Here is a 22060-nt window from a genome sequence, read left to right on the forward strand (position 1 = left end):
AAAAATTTTATTTTTTTAAATCTTTCTCCCTTAAAATATGTAAGAGTGTGTGTGTGTGTGTGTTTTAAAGAAATCTATACAAGTACTATTTTGACTTATCTACTTAGTATTTCTTGAACTCTCTATTTGAGCTTTCACAGACTTACTGGAGTGGGCTTGTAAAGACAACAAGAAATGATACTTAGTTTTTGTGCTCTAGTATTAGCAATCTGGCATTATATGTTTGCATGATGAAGGTTTGCAATTTCAATTTAGTGGAATATGATATAGTTTTATTCACTAGAACATAAAGAAGTCAGAGACAGAGTTCCATTTTTCACTTGATATTCTAAAGATAATCAGCAGATAACTGAAAGCATGACATGAAACACATTCCTTAAACTTAGGACCTGAGTATCTATATAAAAGGGTACTATTAAGATATTCTTAAGTAAAAACTCTCTGAAATATATCAAAACCAAGAAATGGAGAATCACAGGAAAGGAGGTTGAGTGGCAGTTTTACTTAAGAGCAGGCATATGCCAGTGCCTCCATGAAAAGAAGAGACCCACCCAAGGGAATAGCTATCCTCTATCCTTTTTTTGTTTTGCTGCTAACAAGCTCAGTGGTGTATGTGCATCTTCCTTTTGTTCCCACGCCTACCTTTGGATAATCTCACAGCTAAATAGCCAGGGTCACTCGGTCTTATCCTCCCATAATTACACAAAAAACCTTGGATCATTGCAGAGATGGCACTTGTTGGAACTGATCCGTACAGCCAAAGCGTACAGTTGAAATGCTTCCCTCCTCTGTCTTTTTCCCTTCCAGCCCTGTGTTTTGGTTGCATGGCAACCCATCTGCCATGATAGCTGATGTCAGCTCATTTTCACTTAAACTTAGCCCAGGAAAGTTTTCAAGGAAGACATTTGGGCTTGTATAACGCTGGGGAAGGCTCGAGTTGTGTTACCGTATCATTTGTAAAATTGCAGACTAATGCGCTCAGGGAGGCTAAATGGAAATGTGGATGTAAGAAGGGATTAGCTTCTGGAACAGTGTGGCCTTAGGGACTTTGTTTCTAACTTCTAGGGGCTTAGTAAATGTGTGTCTGCAGTATTCTTTCTGCTGCTAAAGGGCTTTCTTCACTTTAAAAGGAATAAGAAGTGTTCAAAATTACCCTACCTCCTGAAAATTAGAATTTAGCCAAATACTTGATGTTGACTCCTTTGAATAAAGGATCACCATTTTAACGAGATGCATAAGCATCAGTTGGGAGGAAAGAGAGTATTTTATCATTGGCAGGAATTTTCTAGTGTATATATTGACAAGTGAAAACACATTAAAACTTCTTATATCCAGCAGAGGGCAGAAGGGAGTTTTAGCTATGGCTTACCCAAGACTCTCCAAACAGAATTGTGACAATCCAAGGCAAAATTCAGTGGCACTTTTGTAGACAGATTATCTCTAGGTTGTTAATGCACAAGTTACCCTGATTAGATAGACAAGTCTTAGCTGGTGGGCTCAAAACCGGTTTTCTTCTGTCCAGGACAAAAGGATACATAGGATTTTGAGTTAGTTGTGCCTAAGAGGAGGCAGCAGTGTGGTACTCAAATAACAATATAGCTTTAATAGATTCAGATCTTACTTACTAACCACAACACAGCATTTCACAGTGTTTCTCACGTATATTTATGGTATTCTGAATGCTAGAATGAAAGAATGTTTGAAATAATGAGGAGTACACTGTTTCATTATCAAATATATCTCACTGAAACTGACTGTTCTGACATGTGAGTTCATAAAATAATGAAAATGATTTTCACAACCTAACCTGAATCTGAGAAATCAATTTTATCCTTTAAAGCAATAACCAAAACGTAGGGTGGTAGTATTTCTTTACCTGGCAAAGATGAGGTTAATATTAAAAGATAATGACATTTGAGAAACGGATCTTTGTCTTGGCATTTATAAGAACTCTCAATCCAGATTAAGTTTGGCTTAAAAAGAAAACATATTTTCCATGCTGAAGACAGTTTTTGCTTGGGGAGTAGGTAGTATCTTCTGTTTTGCTTAGATAGTATTTAGTATGCTGGGTTTCTCAGGAAGCAGCTTCTGAAATGGAGTTAGGATGTTTATGAGGCAGCACCCTTGGGATCTACACCTGTCGAAGTGGGGAAGGAAGCAGGTTCAAGTAGGAGAAGCTGAGCTTCCCTGCAGGCGCATCATTCGCCACAGCCAACCCCACTGGGAACTCAGTTTGAATGGCCCTTCAGAGTATCCTGAGCTGGGACACTCCCACACCAATCATTTACTGGATGTGCACCTGCAACCCCCATCCCAGCCACAGGACCTGACCTGGTGAAGACGGCCTTCTGCAGCTGAGACAATCCTTAAGGGATAGCATTTAAGCAGCTGGCATAAGTCCTTTATTGAAGAGGGACCTGGATGCCATATCACAGTGCAGATAGTGTGAGAAACAGCCAAGAAGTCAGGTTTGCTGGATGTTCTTTGTGGTGAATTGTTGACACTATAATGTTGGCTAACTTACGGTTTTAAAAAGAAAATGATAACGTGCCATATTTCTGTGTGTAAGGAAATGGTACTAAATAAAAGACTTTTTCATGGTTCATGTGGTTTGGAAAATAGGATTTTAAAGAGTGAAAACGAGCACAATTTAATAAATGAGCGTTAAATTTTAAAGTATAATTGTTTTAGTTCATTCAGGCTGTTATATCAAAGGACCTAGACTGAGTAGCTTATAAACAACAGGGATTTCTTTCTCGCCATTCTGGAGGTCAAGAAAGCCAAGATCAAGGTGCCTGCAGATTCATTGTCCGGTGAGGGACGGCTTCCTGGTTCATAGAGGGCTGTCTTCTCGCTGTGTCCTCACATGGCAGAAGGGGTGAGGAAGCGCTCTGAGGTTTCTTTTATAAGGCTACCAATCCCACTCATGAGGGCTCCACTCTCACGCCTAATCACCTACCACCTATTAGAGGCCCCAGCTCCTAATACTATCACATTGAAAGTTGGGATTTCAACATGTGAGTAGGGGGCACAAACATTCAGAGTGTAACGATAATAGTAACAAAACACGTGCATATGGTTTATTTGATTTGGGATTCTCCTATGACGAGTAAACTATGAATTACAATGAATAATGGAATATTATAATCATTTGTGGTAGGTCTTTATGATCTTTGGGGAAACGCTGTTAAATAAATCACAGGATGATGCTGGTAGTTTGTCAGCTAATCAAGCATAAGCACATATATAATGAAGGAGGGAAAACGTATATGTTGTTTATGGAACAATCATTTTAGTCTAGCCTTTAAGTATTTATGTTAATTCATTCTATCTATTAATGCTATCCACCTATTAATTTCATGCATTCGTTCCCTTATCATTTAGTCATAGCTTCAATTATGTTCCTACTGCATGTGCGGAGTCTTCTATGCCTGCTTAATACATGAGACATGGTTCTCAAAAGGACTCACAATCTCATCAGAAATCACATTCGTTAATGTCACCGCCAGTTTAATCAGAAACGTATACAATTCGGGAAGCTGTCACGCTCACGGTGCGGAATTTTCTAAATTTAATTTTCTCTTAGAAGTTTCAGTTTTATCATTGGCAATAAATATTGTCAGTAGTTTCCTTGAAGCCAGGCTCATTTTGTTCATTTTTGAAGCAAATGTCTGCCGAATACCCAAATCTAAATAGCCCATAGTTTTCCATTGTTCTTTAAAGTAAAAGTGGTGTTCCATGAACAAAGAAGCTAGTTCAGCTCACAACTCAGTTACGTGAGTGCTTTTCCTGAAAACAGATTTCCCATTTCAGTATAAGGAAGAGAGGTTTTATGGTTACTGCCATTTCCTCACACAGACTATTAGGAAAATAATCTTTCTAATGGCTCAAAGGTTGAGATTCAATAAAATAACTTATTTTTCTTCATCAAGGATTTTCTTAAGTAAAACTGGGTTTTTAAAAAAATTGCTAATGCATGTCAGTGGTAAAGGATCTACTGACTGCTAGTAGAGTTTGGCATCAGTGTCTTGGCTGCTGCTAAAGCACTGGGAGTTTTATCCTCCGTTGTTTTTGTGCCATTAGTACAATGGCAACACAGTAAAAAAGTCAAACAAGACTGGGCATGGTGGCTCATGCCTGTAATCCCAGCACTTGGGGAAGACGAGGTAGGAGAATTGCTTGAGACTAGGAATTTGAGACCAGCCTGGGCAACATAGCAAGACCCTGTCTCTTAAAAAAAAAGTCGAACAATGTGTTAGTATTATTATAAAGAGAGTTATGAACTCATTACCCCTGAAAATGTCTCCAGCCCACACTGAGAACCGCTGGTACAACGGAAAGTGAAGTGCGAAGAGCCTGGGGAAGGAAAACTGCTTTGGCAAGAGATAAAAAAGGCCGAACCTCCTATGATGGCAGGAGAGATGGAGAACAGGGAAGGAGGTGAGAACCCTGGCAGAGGTTTCATGGAAAAGATTTGGCAGTAGAAGGGCAGCAAAGAGTTGAAATGTACTGAGGTTTTCAGTCTGCACGACTGAGTGGATGGCAATTCCGTTAACTGAGATGATGACTGGGGGAAGAAGGGCCCTGGTTTATTATTGAAAATGATACTGCTTTTCACTAAGAGAGAAAAATCTATCATAATTCTTCCATTTGGAAAAGGGTGGATTCTAGCACTAGTGTAAAAGTACCGTTGACCAGATCTGTGCAGCAGCCTGAGATCTGATTTTGTACTGATAATGAATTTTGGTTCTTGGAACCTCAGAACATTCTGTATTCATGCATAAGACTCTTTATGTCTGTGCTTCCTATAATAATGTTGTTTTTTTTTCCTTTTTTATTTCTAGGAATGGTGCAAAAGCTGGACCAAAAGCTTCCAGTGGCTAATGAGTACCTGTTGCTCTCTGGAGGTGTCCGGGAAGGCGTGGTGGACCTGGACTTAGACGAGCTTAATGTCTATGCCCGGGGGACTGACTATGATATGGACTTTACCCTCTTGGTGCCAGCCCTCAAGCTGCATGACCGTAATCAGCCTGTGACACTCGACATGCGCCACTCAGCCTTGTGCCACTCTTGGCTGAGCCTTCGGCTCTTTGATGAGGGGACAATCAGTAAATGGAAAGACTGCTGCACCATTGTAGATCACATCAATGGTGCCACCAACTACTTCTTCTCACCTACCAAAGTGGCTGACTGGTTCTATGATTCTATCAGCATTGTCCTATCAGAAATACAGAAGAAACCCCAGCGAGGGATGCCAAAGGTGGAGAAGGTAGAAAAAAATGGGACCATCATCTCCATCATTCTGGGTGTAGGGAGTAGCCGCATGTTGTACGATATTGTCCCTGTGGTGTCTTTCAAAGGTTGGCCTGCGGTGGCCCAGAGCTGGCTCATGGAGAACCACTTTTGGGATGGGAAGATTACTGAGGAAGAGGTCATCAGTGGGTTTTACTTGGTGCCTGCTTGCTCCTACAAGGGTAAGAAGGACAATGAATGGCGGCTGTCCTTTGCCAGGAGCGAGGTGCAGTTGAAGAAGTGCATCTCCAGCAGCCTCATGCAGGCCTATCAGGCCTGCAAAGCCATCATCATTAAACTGCTGTCCCGGCCCAAGGCTATTAGCCCCTATCACCTGCGGAGCATGATGCTCTGGGCCTGCGACAGACTTCCTGCCAACTACTTGGCGCAAGAAGACTATGCAGCCCACTTTTTGCTGGGCCTCATCGATGACCTGCAACACTGTCTGGTCAACAAGATGTGCCCCAATTATTTCATCCCTCAGTGCAACATGCTGGAACACCTGTCTGAGGAGACAGTCATGCTTCACGCCCGGAAGCTGTCCTCTGTGCGCTCAGACCCGGCAGAGCACTTGCGCACTGCCATTGAGCATGTCAAGGCAGCCAACCGGCTGACACTGGAGCTCCAGAGGCGAGGTAGCACCACCAGCATCCCCTCCCCACAGTCAGACGGAGGGGACCCCAACCAGCCTGATGACCGTTTGGCAAAAAAACTGCAGCAGCTAGTGACTGAGAACCCGGGAAAGTCCATCTCTGTCTTTATCAATCCTGACGATGTCACAAGGCCCCATTTCAGAATTGATGACAAATTTTTCTGAGTGTTAGCTGACTTTTTTTTTTTTCCCTGGTTCTTAAACTCTGATAATGTGTCATGTTGGTTTATGATGCTATCTTTCTGTTTTTTACATATCCAGCCTAGATTGGATTTGTTAAGAACAAATTTTAAGTTTCCTGGTTCTGCAGGATGGTGCAGGCTCTGAAACAGTATATTACTATTTCATATTCTGCTTCTGATTTCATTGTTTACTTTTTGTAGTTATTGTCATGCTCTTTAGTTTGTTGGAGTTTTTTTTCTTTTTAAGGAGATCTTGAGCCATAGATGAAAATGCCCATGAGTCCTCTTGCTGTTTTCTGTTTCATGCTTGGTGCAGATTTGTTCATGGGTATGAGGAAACAAATCTCTGATGCTTAACGATTCTATTGTATTATTTTTATTATTTTGCTTTTGTCTTTTTTTCTTGCGAGCTTTCACCACTACTGATATTTGAGAATCATATGAACCTGGGAACTACCTGGCGTGTTAGCTGGATTTATTTATTTTGACCAGTGACCAGAGTAGCTTCCCCCTTTTCCACCAAACAATGTAAACTTTGAAAGTGATAATACTACAAATTGTGTTTTGGAGCAACTTCATTGAATGTAATTGTCCTCAAATCAGAGAACACTGGGTGGTTGGAAGGGTGTGTTTGAGTTTTCCAAACAGAATTACGGTTTCCAAATGTTAGTTTTAGCATATGTAATTATTTGAAGCCTTATTTAAATCCTGTTAAAGAACATACCATTATAATTATTATTTGCACTAATCTTTGCCATTGTCAGAACTGCAAAGTGTGTTTCAGTATAAATTAACAACCACTCTTGAAATTCTATCATTTTTTCATTTTGCCCATTTCTCTCGATCAGTGGAATGCTTCTTTGCATTTGCCTCGTTCTCCTTCAATAGTGGGGTCCTGTTTTACCCTCTTTGATATTCCTGATTCCTGTCTTACTGAGAGAAGTTTTTAAAGCTTTATACATGTTGACTCCATCTAAAGCTGGGGAAGATACATACTGGATAAAGTAGGTGTCTTTGTATTTATTCCTTTTGGGGTCGTCGAGGTAAGCTTTTTTTGTAAAGTCTCTAACTCTTCCTGAGAGTTTTGAGGAAAACTGGCGGGAAGAACTTATAATCCCCAAATAGAAGGTACCACGTTTGTTCAAAAGCAGGTATCACTATAGAGCAGGAACCAGGAAATATCTGTGGGTGCAATCCTTGGTCTAGAGGTGTCCTGTCTTCATGAATGAAGTTACTTGCCTCATTTCGGTGCTGTAAGGCATTGGCTCCCTGTTTTCATATGGACTCATGGCAAACTGGTGTTTAAGAGGTCAGGAGGCCTGCTGATCTTTCAAAGGACACCCATGATGTCTACTCATGGAAAGGTCAAGCAACGTGTTCATTTTGGTCTTGAATGTCCAAACTCATGGGTTGGATTTCGGCCAATTGAAATCAGACATATGCGATCTTGGGTTTTTGCATGGAAATTAATGTAATGCTTATAAATGAAAATGAAAACATTCAACCATTTAAGTCAAACACAAAAATAATAATAAAAAAGGAAACATACTGGCCTTGAAATTTTGTTGTTGTTGTTAGTTTGTAATCTGGGAATTATTTTCTTATTAGTATTAGTATGTTTTCTTATTAGTATTATACTAACAGCAGTTTTCAATAAATGCAGCCATGGACTTGCTAGTGTCTTTCAGACCAGTTGTCCATATAGTGAACATCCAACATTCAGTCTTCCTCGTTCCCCAGTTTTACTACTAGTGTCTATCCTCCACATGATCCTTGTCCTTCTCAGGAAGTGATTTCATCCCCAGCACTGGAAACGCATCATAATTGGAAAAGCCAATCTGCACAAACCATCTCCCTGGCCACAACATTAACAAGGGACACAGGACGTAAGCCGCTCCAGTCAGGGCCATGCTCAGCGTTCCAAGTTGGAATGCCGGGACAGAAACATACACTCTCCCCGATATGGAAGAGAAAGCATTTGGATTCTTTTGCTACTGACAACTATCATGCAATCTTTATTTATTTATGTATTTATTTATTTTTCATATACTTTAAGTTCTGGGTTACATGTGCAGAACGTGCAGTTTTGTTACATAGGTACACACACGTCCTGGGTGGTTTGCTGCACCCATCAACCCGTCACTAATGTTATCCCTCCCCCAGCCCCCTACCCCCCGACAGGCCCAGGTGTGTGATGTTCCCCTCCCTGTGTCCATGTGTTCTCATTGTTCAACTTCCACTTAAGGGTGAGAACATGCGGCGTTTGGTTTTCTGAGCTTGTATCAGGCAATCTTGGCTAGAGCTAGCTTTAGGATGACGCTGACATTGGATGGCGTTATGGGAGCTGGGAATTAAAACATGACCCACCACACCCTCCAAGTCTTAGATCTCTCCTCCTCTAGACTTCCTAGTGAAATGAGTCAACACCTAAATTATTTTAGCCAGTTTGTTGTTGGCTCATCAAAATATTTAAACTGGTATACCAAACTACTTCAGTATATTTAAACTATTGCACTTGTCGTGTGCCTCTTTTCTTTCTTGGGATAGGTATCAGGGTTACCATGTATTTTATCTAAGAGCTAGTTTATGCTATCCGATTTGATTAATTAAAAAAGCCTCTATAATAACTATGCTTCTGCTAACTCCTGTTAAAAATGTATCATACTTTGACCATTACATTACATTTTGTAGATTAAAATAGTTATAAACCATCAAAGTAGCAAGCATATTACAGCAACTGTTCCTTTAAACTATAAACTACCATAACTATTCTCTGAACTGGTGTCTCACATACACTTAGCAATATTTGCAATATTTTAAGTGCCGTGTTTTCAGATAAAATTCCATTACAGGCCAAAAAAAACCAAAACTGGTTTCAAAGATCCTCTTGACCCTGGTTTTGTTTTGTTTTGTTTTTTGTTTTGTTTTTGCCACTTCTAGTCCTAGTGAAGATCACTGTACAAATTCTTGGTTAAACTTATCAAAAAAGGTCCAAAGGCCTCTGGGCTCTAGTAATTTAAAAATCCTTTAAACAATTCCTGGAATTTCCTATTGGTACCATAACGTAGGACTTTTGGCTCAGATGTTGAGAGGGGTAGAAATGGGATGTAGTCCAATACCTTTTCTTATCTGAAATTTAAGCAAACCATTGAGTTACTAACCAGTCTGTCCTTCTGAAGTTCAGAAGATTGGTTAAAATCACTTCTGTTTCAAGCACAGAATACAGTGCCTTGAGGCTGGAGTCATAATTTTAACATGATACATGGCTGACTTTTTGATCGGGGGGATTTATAAGCTATTACTCAACAGGCCTTCAGTTCTCCAATGAGACCTTGTTTCACCTATTTTGAGAGTAGGTTATTCTCTGTCCTCTGGCTTTCTCTTCTGAAATGGAAGATCCAAAGATGCCAGTAAAGGTTGGCTTAGAAGTGGGTAGAGCCAGGACCAGACATTTTAAAAATATTTCTGAAATTACAGAATTATTTCAGAGAAAACAAGAGCAGGCATATGTGGCTAATCTTACTTCTGTGTGGAGAGGTGGGAAAAGTGGAAAGGAGGGTAAGAGCCCCTAGTCACTTGTGTACCGTAGGCACACACGCACATACATGAGTGTGAGCACACACACACGTTTTTATGTCACCAATTGGAGGTTTCTTTGGGGTGACTTTTATGATGCACTTCCTTGAAGAATTAAGCCCCCTGGTCATAACTAAACGTTGGTGGTTTGGAATCGGATCACTGCCTCACCAAGAGGAATTTTCTGAGTTGGAGTTCAGCCTTTGCTGGTAATGCTGGGAAGGAAAAGGAGGCGTGTTAAGCAGCGGTGCTGGTCTCCCAGGGCCTGGGGGGCTTCCTGTGTCTTCAAAGCTCAGCAGTGGTCTTTAGAGAAGGTGCAGGTGCCTCAAGTTCCATCCGGGTAAGCTCTCTCCAGAACCTCTTTCCCTGAGTCACTGAGGGGCTGTTTGTCTGACTGTCTCAGGTAAGCATCTGGGAAACGCTTTCTTCACTCTCCCATAGTCTTGCCTAGAGGACAACCCTTTCTGTCATTAAATGGAGCACTAGCTACTACTTACATTAAAGGAAGAATAGGGATCAATCTCTGTTGCTGTTTCTTTATTAACGTCAGGTAAATACAAATGTATTTTTTAGATTATTACAGGGATGTAATCAATGCCCCTCTTTGAGGAAAACAGTTAATTTTTAAAATGTATTTCTTGGCCAGGCACGGTGGCTCACGCCTGTAATCCCAGCACTTTGGGAGGCCAAGGCGGGTGGATTACCTGAGGTCAGGAGTTCAAGACCAGCCTGACCAACATGGCGAAACCCCGTCTCTAATAAAAAGTGCAGAAATTAGCTGGGTGTGGTGGCAGGTGCCTGGAATCCTATCTACTCAGAAGGCTGAGGCAGGAGAATAGCTTGAACCCAGGAGGTGGAGGTTGCAGTGAGCTGAGATCACGCCACTGCACTCTAGCCTGGGTGACAAGAGTGAGACTCCACCTCAAAAAAAAAAGAGGCAACTCTTATGCTGTAATTTCTTCAACAGTTAAACAGATAATGTATAATCTAAACACTTTAGAATAAATATTCACCAATGGAGAATTACTTACATATCTAAAATTCTACCTTATGTTAATTACCTGGAAAAATTATTTTTTAGGACTGAAGCTGTAATAATTTACAATAGTCTTGTTTCTCTATGCCCATTTCCAGTGCTATTCTATTAGCAATGAGTTCAAAAGCAGCATGTTTCATAAACCATTTCCTATATCACACTGAAATTTTATGTTGATTTAATGTGACTGTTTTTCTGCGTTTGAATCGACAGTTTTTCTCCGCGGTTGGGTCTCGACATTCAGTGATCATCAGAGAGACCGTGTGACTGGGTTTGTGTGGTTAAGAATATGCAAGAAATCTCAGAAAAGTCTAATGTTAACCATCATGTAAATACACGGTTGTTCAAAGATGTCTGAAGACATATGTAGCCGTAATTTGGTATGGCAGCTAAGATGAGAATGTTTGCCCTCTGGACCACTCTCCCTCTCTTTTCTAGATGAATGGACTCCTAATGTGACCTTGGTGAGGGTGCATTGATATATTTTTCACTTGCCATTTTCTGCCTCGCCATTAGTCACAGAAGATAAAAGGGGCTAACTTTGGTTGTAGTTGAAATTTTGTTTCTTTGATTTTATATCCTTATCCATAAAATGTGGATTGGGGTAGCTGTTCTAGCTTTTACTAAAATTGCCTCAGTTTCCAAATTAACCTCAAGTTTAGATCTATACATCTATCTACACACTTGGAACATTCATTTTGACAGAATCTTATTTTTAAAAATCTTACTAAGTTGCACCAACACCTACAGTGGGGCAGAGGAAACATTGAACACCTGCATGTACAGTTCTTGTTAGATGCTTTATATTCATGAGCCTATTTAAGTATCACAACAACTCTAAACACCGTGAGTCTAAACTTCAAGACTCAGGAATTAGGTAACCTGTTCAACGTCACATAGGTAATTAAGTGGTAGGGCGGAGTCAGTGCTTGAACCCATTTGTTTGTCTGTTTCAAAAATTAGGAACTTTCTTCTGTGTTATCCTGCCTCTGGTATTAGAATCTATTTTTATTGTTTAGGAACAATTCTGTTATGTACCTGCATGGGGGGGCTGCATTCAGGTAACAGGTAAACCTTGGACTGTGTTCTGATGACAGAACCCTGAGTATTTCCAGAACTTTTCATCAGCAGAATAGATGGATCATTTAGAGAATGCTAAGAGAAGATAAATGACCATTTATGGAAAATTTTCTGTTTAGGGCAAGGAAATGGAACAAATGTCTCTATCATTTTAATTTCTGAGCTCAGAGGAGTAGGCAGTAGAACTGTTACTATTAGCAAAATACTACTCTTTTTAAAGATACAGGGAGAGAGGTATTTACGAATTAGCTACAAATGAAAGGTATGACAACTTTAATGGATCTTTCAGCTGGCCTTGATGTAAAAATGAAATACATGTAAATAGACCACTTGTATTTTTAAAACACTATTTCTGTAATTTAGAGGGGGTTTTTGAATATTTTTTGGATATGATACCTTTTAAAAATTCCGAGCATTTGTAGACTTTGGTAGACTAAACCCACTACAAAAATCTTACTGCTTGCATTTTATAAATCTATAATTTGCATTAATACTTTTTAATAGAAATTGGAATCTCAAACTAGTTTTTCCAGACTATCACCAAACTGAAGATTGAGGTGTGGTTTGAATGATGTCCTAGGTGATTGACCCAAGAGGCAAGACAGCATTCCTTGGTTATGATAGTTGAAGCTACCCTGAGATAAACAGAAGCTTGTTTCTGATCCTTGTTCCTTCCAGCCTCAACACGGCCTATGCTTGGAGGACCAAAGCAAGTATCTGCTATCATGAGCCAAACTCTTCATTTATGGGAATTAATACATCTAGAGAAACTTCCCATCTCACAAGATAATAATGATTAAAAATAAAGTCAGACTCATCTGATCTTTTGTGGTGATGGGCAGGTACTTTCTATAATGATTGTTGAAATTTACCAAATGACTGTCCTCTGAAGAGGAACCTGTTGACGGAAGAATGTTCTGTACTGGGGAGGAAAGGGCGTGCTGAGGCAACCTGTGAACCGATAGTGAGTGTTTAGACAAGGGGCTGGACCACCTGGATGCAGACGGTTCTGACATTAGCTGTGACACTTCAGGCAAAGCTTTCCCTTCTCTGGGTCTTGTTTGCTCTCATCATTTGTAAATTGAGGATGAGATGTGTGGCCTGTCTTTAGAGCCTTCATGAAGAGCTGTTAGCTGTAAAAGAACAAACACCAAGACAACAGCTACCCACAAAGATTAAGCAATGATAAACTGTGACGGTTAAATGGGATTTGCAGATCCTGGCTGGGGCTGTAGATAAACTGAGATGGACAGAAGTGGCAGGGAGTGCTCAGATAGGTTGGAATAAATGAGAGGACGGTGCTTCTGCTTGTCTCGTCCTTTACATCAGGGTGGTATCATTGTTCTGAGACCTCTCCAAGGCCAGTCTCATGGTCATAGTCACGGATCTCTCTGTACCCTCTGCACAGCTGTGATTGTGACATTTTATAAAGCTGTTGCTTACAAAAGGATTTTACTGGAAAACAGAAACTATTTTTGGCTCTCAGGTCCTTAAATATAGTTCAAGCATTGACCTTCACTAATTCACACATCAGTTTTGTTCAGCTTTTTTATATGAGAATCCTAAAAGTAAGCCATTTGGGGGTTTGCGTGACAAGAAGGTAAGTCTAGGTTGGGTATATAACCTGCTTAAATTTGATCGCTACCTACCATGTGTTCTCTGTGTGGTAGAAACCTTTGGGGACAGCGTCTCCCATCTTAATCCTGTGACTCTGACAAGATCACGGCATGACTCCAGCCAGCGGAATCTTCCTTGCTGTCATATTGACCTTGCAGTCATCTTGTGTTTTTCTATGCTAATGGTGTGGAAGAGAAACTAACAAAATATAAGAGAATAAATAACAAAGTCACAGTCTAAGAATGGCTTCCTTAACAGTGAAGGTCCTGGCCTAGAAGGTGTCTGAATTTTGGCATCACCTGCCTGTTTGTTTCACATAGTTCTATGCCCAGACCCAGTCTGCTTATATTGTTCTTAGTGACAATTGTATCGACTGTTAAGTGGATGAAGAGACCCCACCCAAGTTTCTACATTAATTTCTCTTTTCAAATTTCTGTTTTTAGATATACTGGAGTCTTTTGAACAACACAGAAACCTCATGCTTCAGCCTATCCTTAATTCTTTTGGACTCTCCTTTTTCACTTTCCTATGACTTGTTAGAGAATCACTATCTTCTAAGTACTCCCGCTAGACAGCCAAAAATATTTTGACAAGCTTTCTGAGGTTTGTACTGTAAAAATTGTAGGTATTAGGGGATTTTAAAATAAATTTAGAGACTGTGCTTTTTCAAGCTACACACTCTCCTAATTCTAAAACATCATGATGCAATAACCCTCCCCCTACCTCCATTAAGAATAATTTACATACATGGAAGGCCAAGTGGATGTTGAAGGACTTTTCTAAATTTCTTCTGCCTAATTTGGTCTCATAGAAGAACCTGCCTCACTAGAAAGAATTATTTATAAAGAAATGTCTCTATAGCTTGTTGATCTACACAGACTTTGCTCAAGTCTTGAATTTCCTATGGTGGGTAGGCACTTGTGGAGCTTTATTCTAGTGAAATGGGACTGAACATGAAGGGAGAAATCAGCTCTAGAAAATAGGGGTTCCAAATACACATACACACACATCTTTATATGAAAGCGTAGTGTGGTATTAGGTTAGTTTAAAACAAATAAGAGCTTCTGTTCTGCACCTGTGTTTCCGGGTATGATTAGAGCAGCTTCAGCTGGTGACCCATCTACCACTACTGGTCATGTGACTTGATTCCGGTTTCTTTTTCTCTCTACTTCGGTTTTCCCAAGGACTATGTGAGTGTGTTAGATTTTGAATGCACACTTTAGGGGACACCACGATGTGCAGGTGGTTGGGCTCCAGATCCCTCACCTTTCACTCAATGGGGGCAGCGCTAGGATTATTTGCTTTCTGAACTAGAATTTCCTCTAGGAAGTTATTTGAAAAAAAAAAAAAAAGATGTCACTGTTTTAAGTATTAAAAATCATGAGATGAGATTATCTCTAAAGGCCTTTCTAGCTTTCTAAGGGTCAGTAGTTCTGGAAAGCAAATGCTGATGTGTTGGGGAGTGAAGGATGAGTGGAAAACACTTCAATTCTTAATTATTCACTCAACAATATTTATTGAGCACTGAGGCTCGACAAACCTTGAAAAACAAAACAAACAAACAAACAAAACCCACTTTCCAGCTTTCTGGAGTTTTCAGTCTAGTGAAATGCGGATGAATGTGGAAGAGAACATCTACCCTAGATGCTCAGATATAGAAACTAGCAGTTATGTAAAAATGCCATAATTTAAAAGTCGAAAACAAATATTGAAATCTATTTTCACATATTCAGCCCACATTGGCACAGTAAATTAAGGTTTCTCAAGTTTGGTACTGTTGACATTTTGGGGCCAGATAATTCCTTGTTACGGGAGGCTCCCCTGAGTATTACAGGACCCCTTTGCAGCATCTCTCGCCTCACTCACTACATGCCAGTAGAATCCTGCACCTCCAGTTTTGACAAACAAACGTATCTCCAGACATTGCCAATTGTTCTCTGGGGAGCAAAACTGCCTCTGGTTAAGAACCACTGTAGTAAATAATTGTACCTTACTTATTATTTTTTTAGGGATATAGACACATTTTACCTTACCTGTTATTTCCTTGGGGATACAGACAATTATGACTAGCTAAAAGTAACAATGCCCATCTAATGTTGGTTGTATTACATTTTTAAGAGATGAAGTGCTGATGAGGCTTTCCAGAGTTCTTCATTCATCGCTTTTATGTTTGTAACTATTGAAGTGCTTGCTCAACCAGCTCATCAACCAGCATTTCCAATGATTCTGGTTACACTCTTCAAGATGTAGCTTTTTTCTTAAGGAACTGATAGTGTATACACGAAGATAACTGATTGTGTAGGTAGAAGTATAATGAGTAGCAAAACGAATATACTGGAACGGTTAAATGAAAGACCAGATAATAGTTGTCATAGACATTGAGTCTAGGGTGAAATCTCGGGCTGGAATATTTAGGGAAGATTTTGAAGGATAGTAGCTTAAAACCATGGAGACAATTGGAAAAGTGTTACAGAATGAAGGAAAAAATAGTGAATAAGACATGGAAAGACTACGCATGGGAAAGAAGGGCAAGAAACAGAAGTAATCATATTATTTCATTCATTGAGGTCTGAAAATGGTTCTTGAACTGTAGATTGAACTCAGGAAACATAGCTACAACAGATTGGAGTGGAGATGGAACCTCACTTCTGATCTTAAAGGTCTGAAAATGGTTCTTGAACTGTAGTTTGAACTCAGGAAACATAGCTACAGCAGATTGGAGTAGAGTTGGAACCTCACTTCTGATCTTAACTTTTGTCAGCCTGGGAAATATATAAAGCAGCTTGACAGTATTTGAGATTCAAAAGTTAGTTGTCATTGAAATGACTTCATTATTAAATAAGTTTCACGTGTGAACACTGTTCTACCTTGTTATTTTTGGTTGAATTCATAAAGAAACATTATCAAGTCGTTAGCAACCACGAATTTCCAAAGCCAGTCAAGGTTTATTAATAGTCACTAAGGGAAATTCTTTTCATCCCGATAAATTTCTGTCTCAGCCAGTGTCCCAAAATGTCACACACACAAAAAATGTTTGCCATTGTTATGTTATTGACCTTCTGTGTGGTTGGGCAATTAAGAATATTCCACTTCTATTTATCAACAAAAATATTCAGAACTGCCAACAGTTAAGCATACAAGAGCATATGAAGTTGACTGTTGATGTGACTGGTTTATAACACATAATCAAATTGGTGCCCGAAGTACTTGTTGATGAATAGTACAATGAACAACAGTAGGATTAAGCAGTATATCTTCATAAATTTTGGTAAATTTATCCAACTAAAATTTTGTTCTGCTCCACCCATATTTTTATCATTATTAGTTGTCACACAGTTTTGCAGATTCCGCTTCAGATTGTACAGAATTAGTGTTTTTCTCAATGTCTTTGAAAATATTCTCACCCATAATTGTTCCACATACACTACTAGAGGCCAACTCTTTAGTCACATCCAACTCTGCATTGATTCCTCAAATAAACATCACTGAGCAATATTAGTAATACCTGTGAGCTCAGCAAGAGCCAAGGAAAAACACTTACAATTATTTGTCTTGTTTTAAAAGTGACGGTTGATGGCCGGGCGTGGTGGCTCATGCCTGTAATCCCAGCACTTTGTGAGGTCAAGGCGGGTGGATCACCCAAGGTCAGGAGTTCAAGACCAGCCTGGCCAACAAGGTGAAACCCCTTCTCTTCTAAAAATACAAAAAATTATCTGGGTGTGGTGGCAGGCGCCTGTAATCCCAGCTACTCTGGAGGCTGAGGCAGGAGAATCACGTGAACCTGGGAGGTGGGGGTTGCAGTGAGCTGAGATCGTGGATTGCACTCCAGCCTGGGCGACAGAGTGAAACTCCATCTCAAAAAAAAAAAAAGTGACTGTTGATTTTGCTTCTGGCTTCATTTTGTCCTCTGTTAAGATCCCTCTTTCTTAGCCTTAAAATTCCATATTAAACTATGTTTACAGGTTGACCATTCTGGGAAGTATGTACTAGTTACTTAGAGTTTCATTTCAGTTTATATAAGAGTTTTTTTAAACTTGAGAAATCTTTCTTGAGTTATAGTTTTTGAATATTTGTTTTACAGCATTGTTTGACTTTTTCCTTCTGGAAATCTACTAATACTCATATCCTATTTCCTTTGCCTGTCTTTTATTTCTCTCATTGTCTTAAAATCGTTTTTTCTTTTTCCTATTTTGTGTTTTATTTATTTTATTTTTATTTCTTGCTATTTAAAATCATTTTCTTATTGAGATTTCTTTTTCTATTTTTATCTTACTTCTAATTTACTCTTTTATTTTTTAGAAAAAGAAATGTCCAACTCATAGTACGTTTGCAAGTACAATGCAAAGACTTTTATTTTTCTGAATATTTTAAGAGTATTGTATTAGACTGTTCTCATGCTGTTATAAAAAGCCACCCAAGACTGGATAATTTATAAAGGAAAGAGGTTTAATTGACTCACAGTTCTGCATGATTGGGGTGGCCTCAGAAAACTTACAATCATGGCAGACAGGGAAGCAAACACATCCTTCTTCACATGGCGGCAGGAGAGACAAGTGCCATCAGGGGAAATGCGTGATGCTTATAAAATCATCAGATCTCTTGAGACTCACTCATTATCACAAGAACAGCATGCGGGGCAGGAACTGCCCCCATGATCTATGATCTAATCACCTCCCATGAAATCCCTCTCCCAACACGTGGGGATTACAATTCGGATTATAATTAAAGATGAGATTTGGGTGGGGACACAGAGGCAGCCCATATCAAGTACATAGTAAATACAATGTCCCATCACCACTGAATAATTATTTCCCATTAACAAGGAAAATTTCCTGCATAACCACAGTACAGCTGTCGAAGTTAAAGAATTGACGTGGGTCTGTTGTTATTATCTAATCCTCAGACTCCATTCAAATTTGGCCAGTTTTTCTAATACTGTCTTTTATAGCAAAAAGATCCAGTTCAGATTCTCACATTGCGTTTAGTTGTCACATTTTTTCAGTCTGCTATCTAGCACCTTTTCTCAGTCTTTCCTTAAACTTAGGACCTTGACACTTCTGAAGATTACCAGCTAGTTATTTTTTAGACTGTCTCTCAATTTAGACTTGTTGGTTTTTCCTACATGTTTAGGATTAGTTTTTACATCATTGGCAGTAAAAACATCAACTAGATGCTGAGTTTTTAATGCATTCCATCCTGTGGTACATTATTTACATTTTTTTTCCACTCAGTTAAGAAGTTGAGGCCGGGCGCGGTGGCTCAAGCCTGTAATTCCAGCAGTTTGGGAGGCCGAGACGGGCGGATCACGAGGTCAGGAGATCGAGACCATCCTGGCTAACCCGGTGAAACCCCGTCTCTACTAAAAAATACAAAAAACTAGCCGGGCGAGGTGACGGGCACCTGTAGTCCCAGCTACTCGGGAGGCTGAGGCAGGAGAATGGCGTAAACCCGGAAGGCGGAGCTTGCAGTGAGCCGAGATCCGGCCACTGCACTCCAGCCCGGGCTACAGAGCGAGACTCCGTCTCAAAAAAAAAAAAAAAAAAAAAAAAGAAGTTGTCTGCCTGTTTCTCCATTGTGAAGCTTATTTTTTATTTTTTTATTTTTGCAGTGTTTTGTAAGGAGGTACTTTCAAACTGTAAATATCCTGCTCTTCATCATATTATTACTTAATCCACTTACTTAAATTAGGATAGACTTACGTAGTTTTTAATTTAAAAGTTTATAATCCATTATTATTATAGTTTATTTCGATAATCAAATTGTCCCAGATTTGTCCAGTGGGAGTTTCTTAAAGATGGCTTCTATGTCGTCTTGAATTGATCCCCATCACTCTTTGAGCACTTCCTTATTTTCATGCACAACAAGATGTTGTGCTTATCTTCTTTGGTATTTTCCCTGCCTTGGCCCAGGTCTGCAATCATTCATTCCTGCAATCATTCATTTATTTTAATTTTATTTTTGGTAGAGAATGGTGTATAGAAACTAAAAACAGGTGCTAGGTATGCTAATTGCCATTAGTGTGTTACTTCTCTCAGGTCCTCTAGTGGAGAGAACTACAGTGCGCACGCGCACACACACACACACACACACACACACACACACACCCCCCAGTATTTATTTCTATATCCATTTATAATTTGAAAATAATGAGGTGACACCAATACCCCAAATGTAATCTACTTTTGAAGGGTTCATTTTAGTTTCCTTCATTTTCATTTCAGTTTTCATGGTGTATGTTTATTTTCTGAGAAAACTGGCCTTGATATATTGTATTTGATCAATCTCTCTGTGTGTAACTAATCTCCTATTCCTTCTGTCACGTCTTTGCCACCCAACCCGCAGTGTGGATCTCCTCTCATCCTACATGGTCCCTGGGCTGCTGCCCTCCCTCTTGATACTCTCCTTACCTGGTAATGGACCTTCTCCGGGGTAAATGCCCACTCCCTCAACTCCCCAACAAACATGCATCATTCACATAAATACCTACTACACTTGGCCTTGTCTAATAATTTTTGGACTGAATCGTTTGAGGAGAGGGACGTTTTTTCTTTCTTAATTATTTTCAGAGATCTCTGAGTTCTTGTTTCATTTCTTCCTAGATATATAATTTCTGTCTTTTCACTTCTGAGATTTTCTATCTCTGATCTGTGCTATGTCTTCAAAGGTTCAGTCATTTTCTTCATGCGTTATAGTTCATTTTCAAGTGCTTCATGACCACCTTTTTCTGTGTCGCAGTCAGATATGACAGGGCTTGTTTTAATAGTTTTCTTGTAACTTGTATTTAAGGGGTTCAATTGAATTCACTTTTTGTTTCTCATGTTTAAATAAGGTGAATTTTTCTGGGCTATACAAAGGAGTTTCCTATTGGGTGGAAGAAAGGAAGTAGGGTTTCTTTCCCAGCTTCAGAGCTCAATAACGCTCTTCTCTGTTATCACCTTGAAAACTTAAAACATGGCCTCTCTGTGTGGCCGAGTTAGACTCAGTAACATTTCCTGCCTCTAGCTTTGTGTGCACCAGTCTCAACCTGTCTGGGCCTTGGTTGGTGCTCTCTGCTTTAGACTTTGTTTTGCTGTTAGAGTACTTCCTTGAATCCGCCTCCTCAAAGACTTCCCTCCCCTAACTATGGAGGCTTCTCGCTCTTCTTTGCCATCAGTGGCCCTCTGCTCTGCTCAGTTTGATTTTTGTTTCCAGTATTTAACCCCCCGCCCCCCCCTCCCCAAAATAGGACTTTATCCTTCTGGAAGAGAATACTTAGTGATTATGTAATTTTCAAAGGCCCTGACTTACTGCAGCACTTTTTGATCTATTCGTATTTACAGTTCTCACTCTGTGAGGGTCTTTGTTTAACAAATATTTTCCAGAACAACCCATACTGGTTTTCAATCAGAATGGTGTTTTCTCTTCTTGTGGATGAGCATTCATTGATATTTTTTTAGTTTCAATAGCTTTTAGGGTACAGTAGTGAACTTCCACTATTCAACAGTTATTTCATGCAGGTCCTGCTGCTGTTGATGGCTTGATAACAAATGGTTTTTAGGATAATATTGTTGAAGATGTTGTTCATGTATGTTCCCCCCTGTACTAATGGAGGTGTTTTTTTCTCAGAAAGTTTTGGTAAAATTAAAAACTACCTCATTCTGTCCTGACCCATGGCATGTGCTCCTGGTTTTGCAATGAAGTGAATTCTTCCTGGGCTAGTTATTTGAAACAGGAGAGTGTGGAAGGGCCAGGAATTCTCTCTGCCTCAGATTGAAATCCCACACAAAGCAGCATTTGTGACTGTAAGGGGTTAAGTCCTATTCACGTTGACTAAGAAAAATTAGCAACCGCAGAGCATTTTGGCCATCACAGATTTTCTCCCACCCTTCCACATGGTAGCAGACGTGGCATCTCAGAAGCTTGCTTTCTCTTGTTCCTTTCCTCATTTGTCCTCAATTCTTTGGCTTCGCTGTGGTGTTAAAAGCAGTTCATTGAGGCTCCCAGGTGCTGCTTCCTCATCTCCAAACTAAAGGTCATTGCTTTTGCCCTTCTTAATGTGCCTAATATTTGGGAGGCCACTGAAGCCAGCTGCTGCTACTTGAGATCTGTAGTGGGTATGGCCCCTCCCCACTCACCTTCCCCTGGTCCAATTTTCACCACTCTTGACAGCTCTTCTTCAAATATGTGTGACTTAGAGGCAGGGGTGTTTCCTAGTTTTGTCTCAGAGAAATAAGTTTTTTTTTTTAACTTCAATTGTTGCTTTCAATTAATCACTAAAAGAAGTGACCAAAGATCATTGCACTTCCCCATCTTCACTCACATCTTGTCTTTTCATGTACTGAGATTTTTTTATTTTAGCTAGTCCAGATATTTTTGAGGTATTTTGTTAAATTGATTAATTGATATTTTATACCCTTGAGGTCCCTTTCAGAAACATGAATTCATTTCGTGTCAATATATCAGTAGATGTTCTAGTTTTCTTCACGATTCCCATTACTACAAATGTGATTTCCACTCTTATTCCATTATATATTTTCTCAATAGTTAAACAGCTATAGAAAAAATTTAGTATAGACTGGGAATGGTGGCTCATGCCTGTAATCCCAGCACTTTGGGAGACCAAGGGGTATGACTCTCTTGAGCCCA

At 39.7% G+C, this 22060-nt stretch overlaps 1 protein-coding gene across 4 annotated transcripts in view; it reads left to right on the forward strand.

The window, feature by feature from the left end:
- Window positions 1–7686, forward strand: part of MB21D2 (Mab-21 domain containing 2) — a 119440-nt gene extending 111754 nt beyond the window's left edge. For 2 of the 4 annotated variants that reach the window (NM_001194011.2, XM_077990662.1), the window contains 1 exon segment: window positions 4845–7686. In NM_001194011.2, the coding sequence (NP_001180940.2) occupies window positions 4845–6109 (1265 nt within the window). In that variant the 3' untranslated portion in view covers window positions 6110–7686. 4 annotated transcript variants of the gene reach the window in all.
- The last annotated feature ends 14374 nt before the right edge of the window (window positions 7687–22060 follow it).

The sequence above is a fragment of the Macaca mulatta genome, chromosome 2, assembly GCF_049350105.2.
Source record: "Macaca mulatta isolate MMU2019108-1 chromosome 2, T2T-MMU8v2.0, whole genome shotgun sequence".
In the NCBI taxonomy this organism is placed as follows: Eukaryota; Metazoa; Chordata; class Mammalia; order Primates; family Cercopithecidae; genus Macaca; species Macaca mulatta.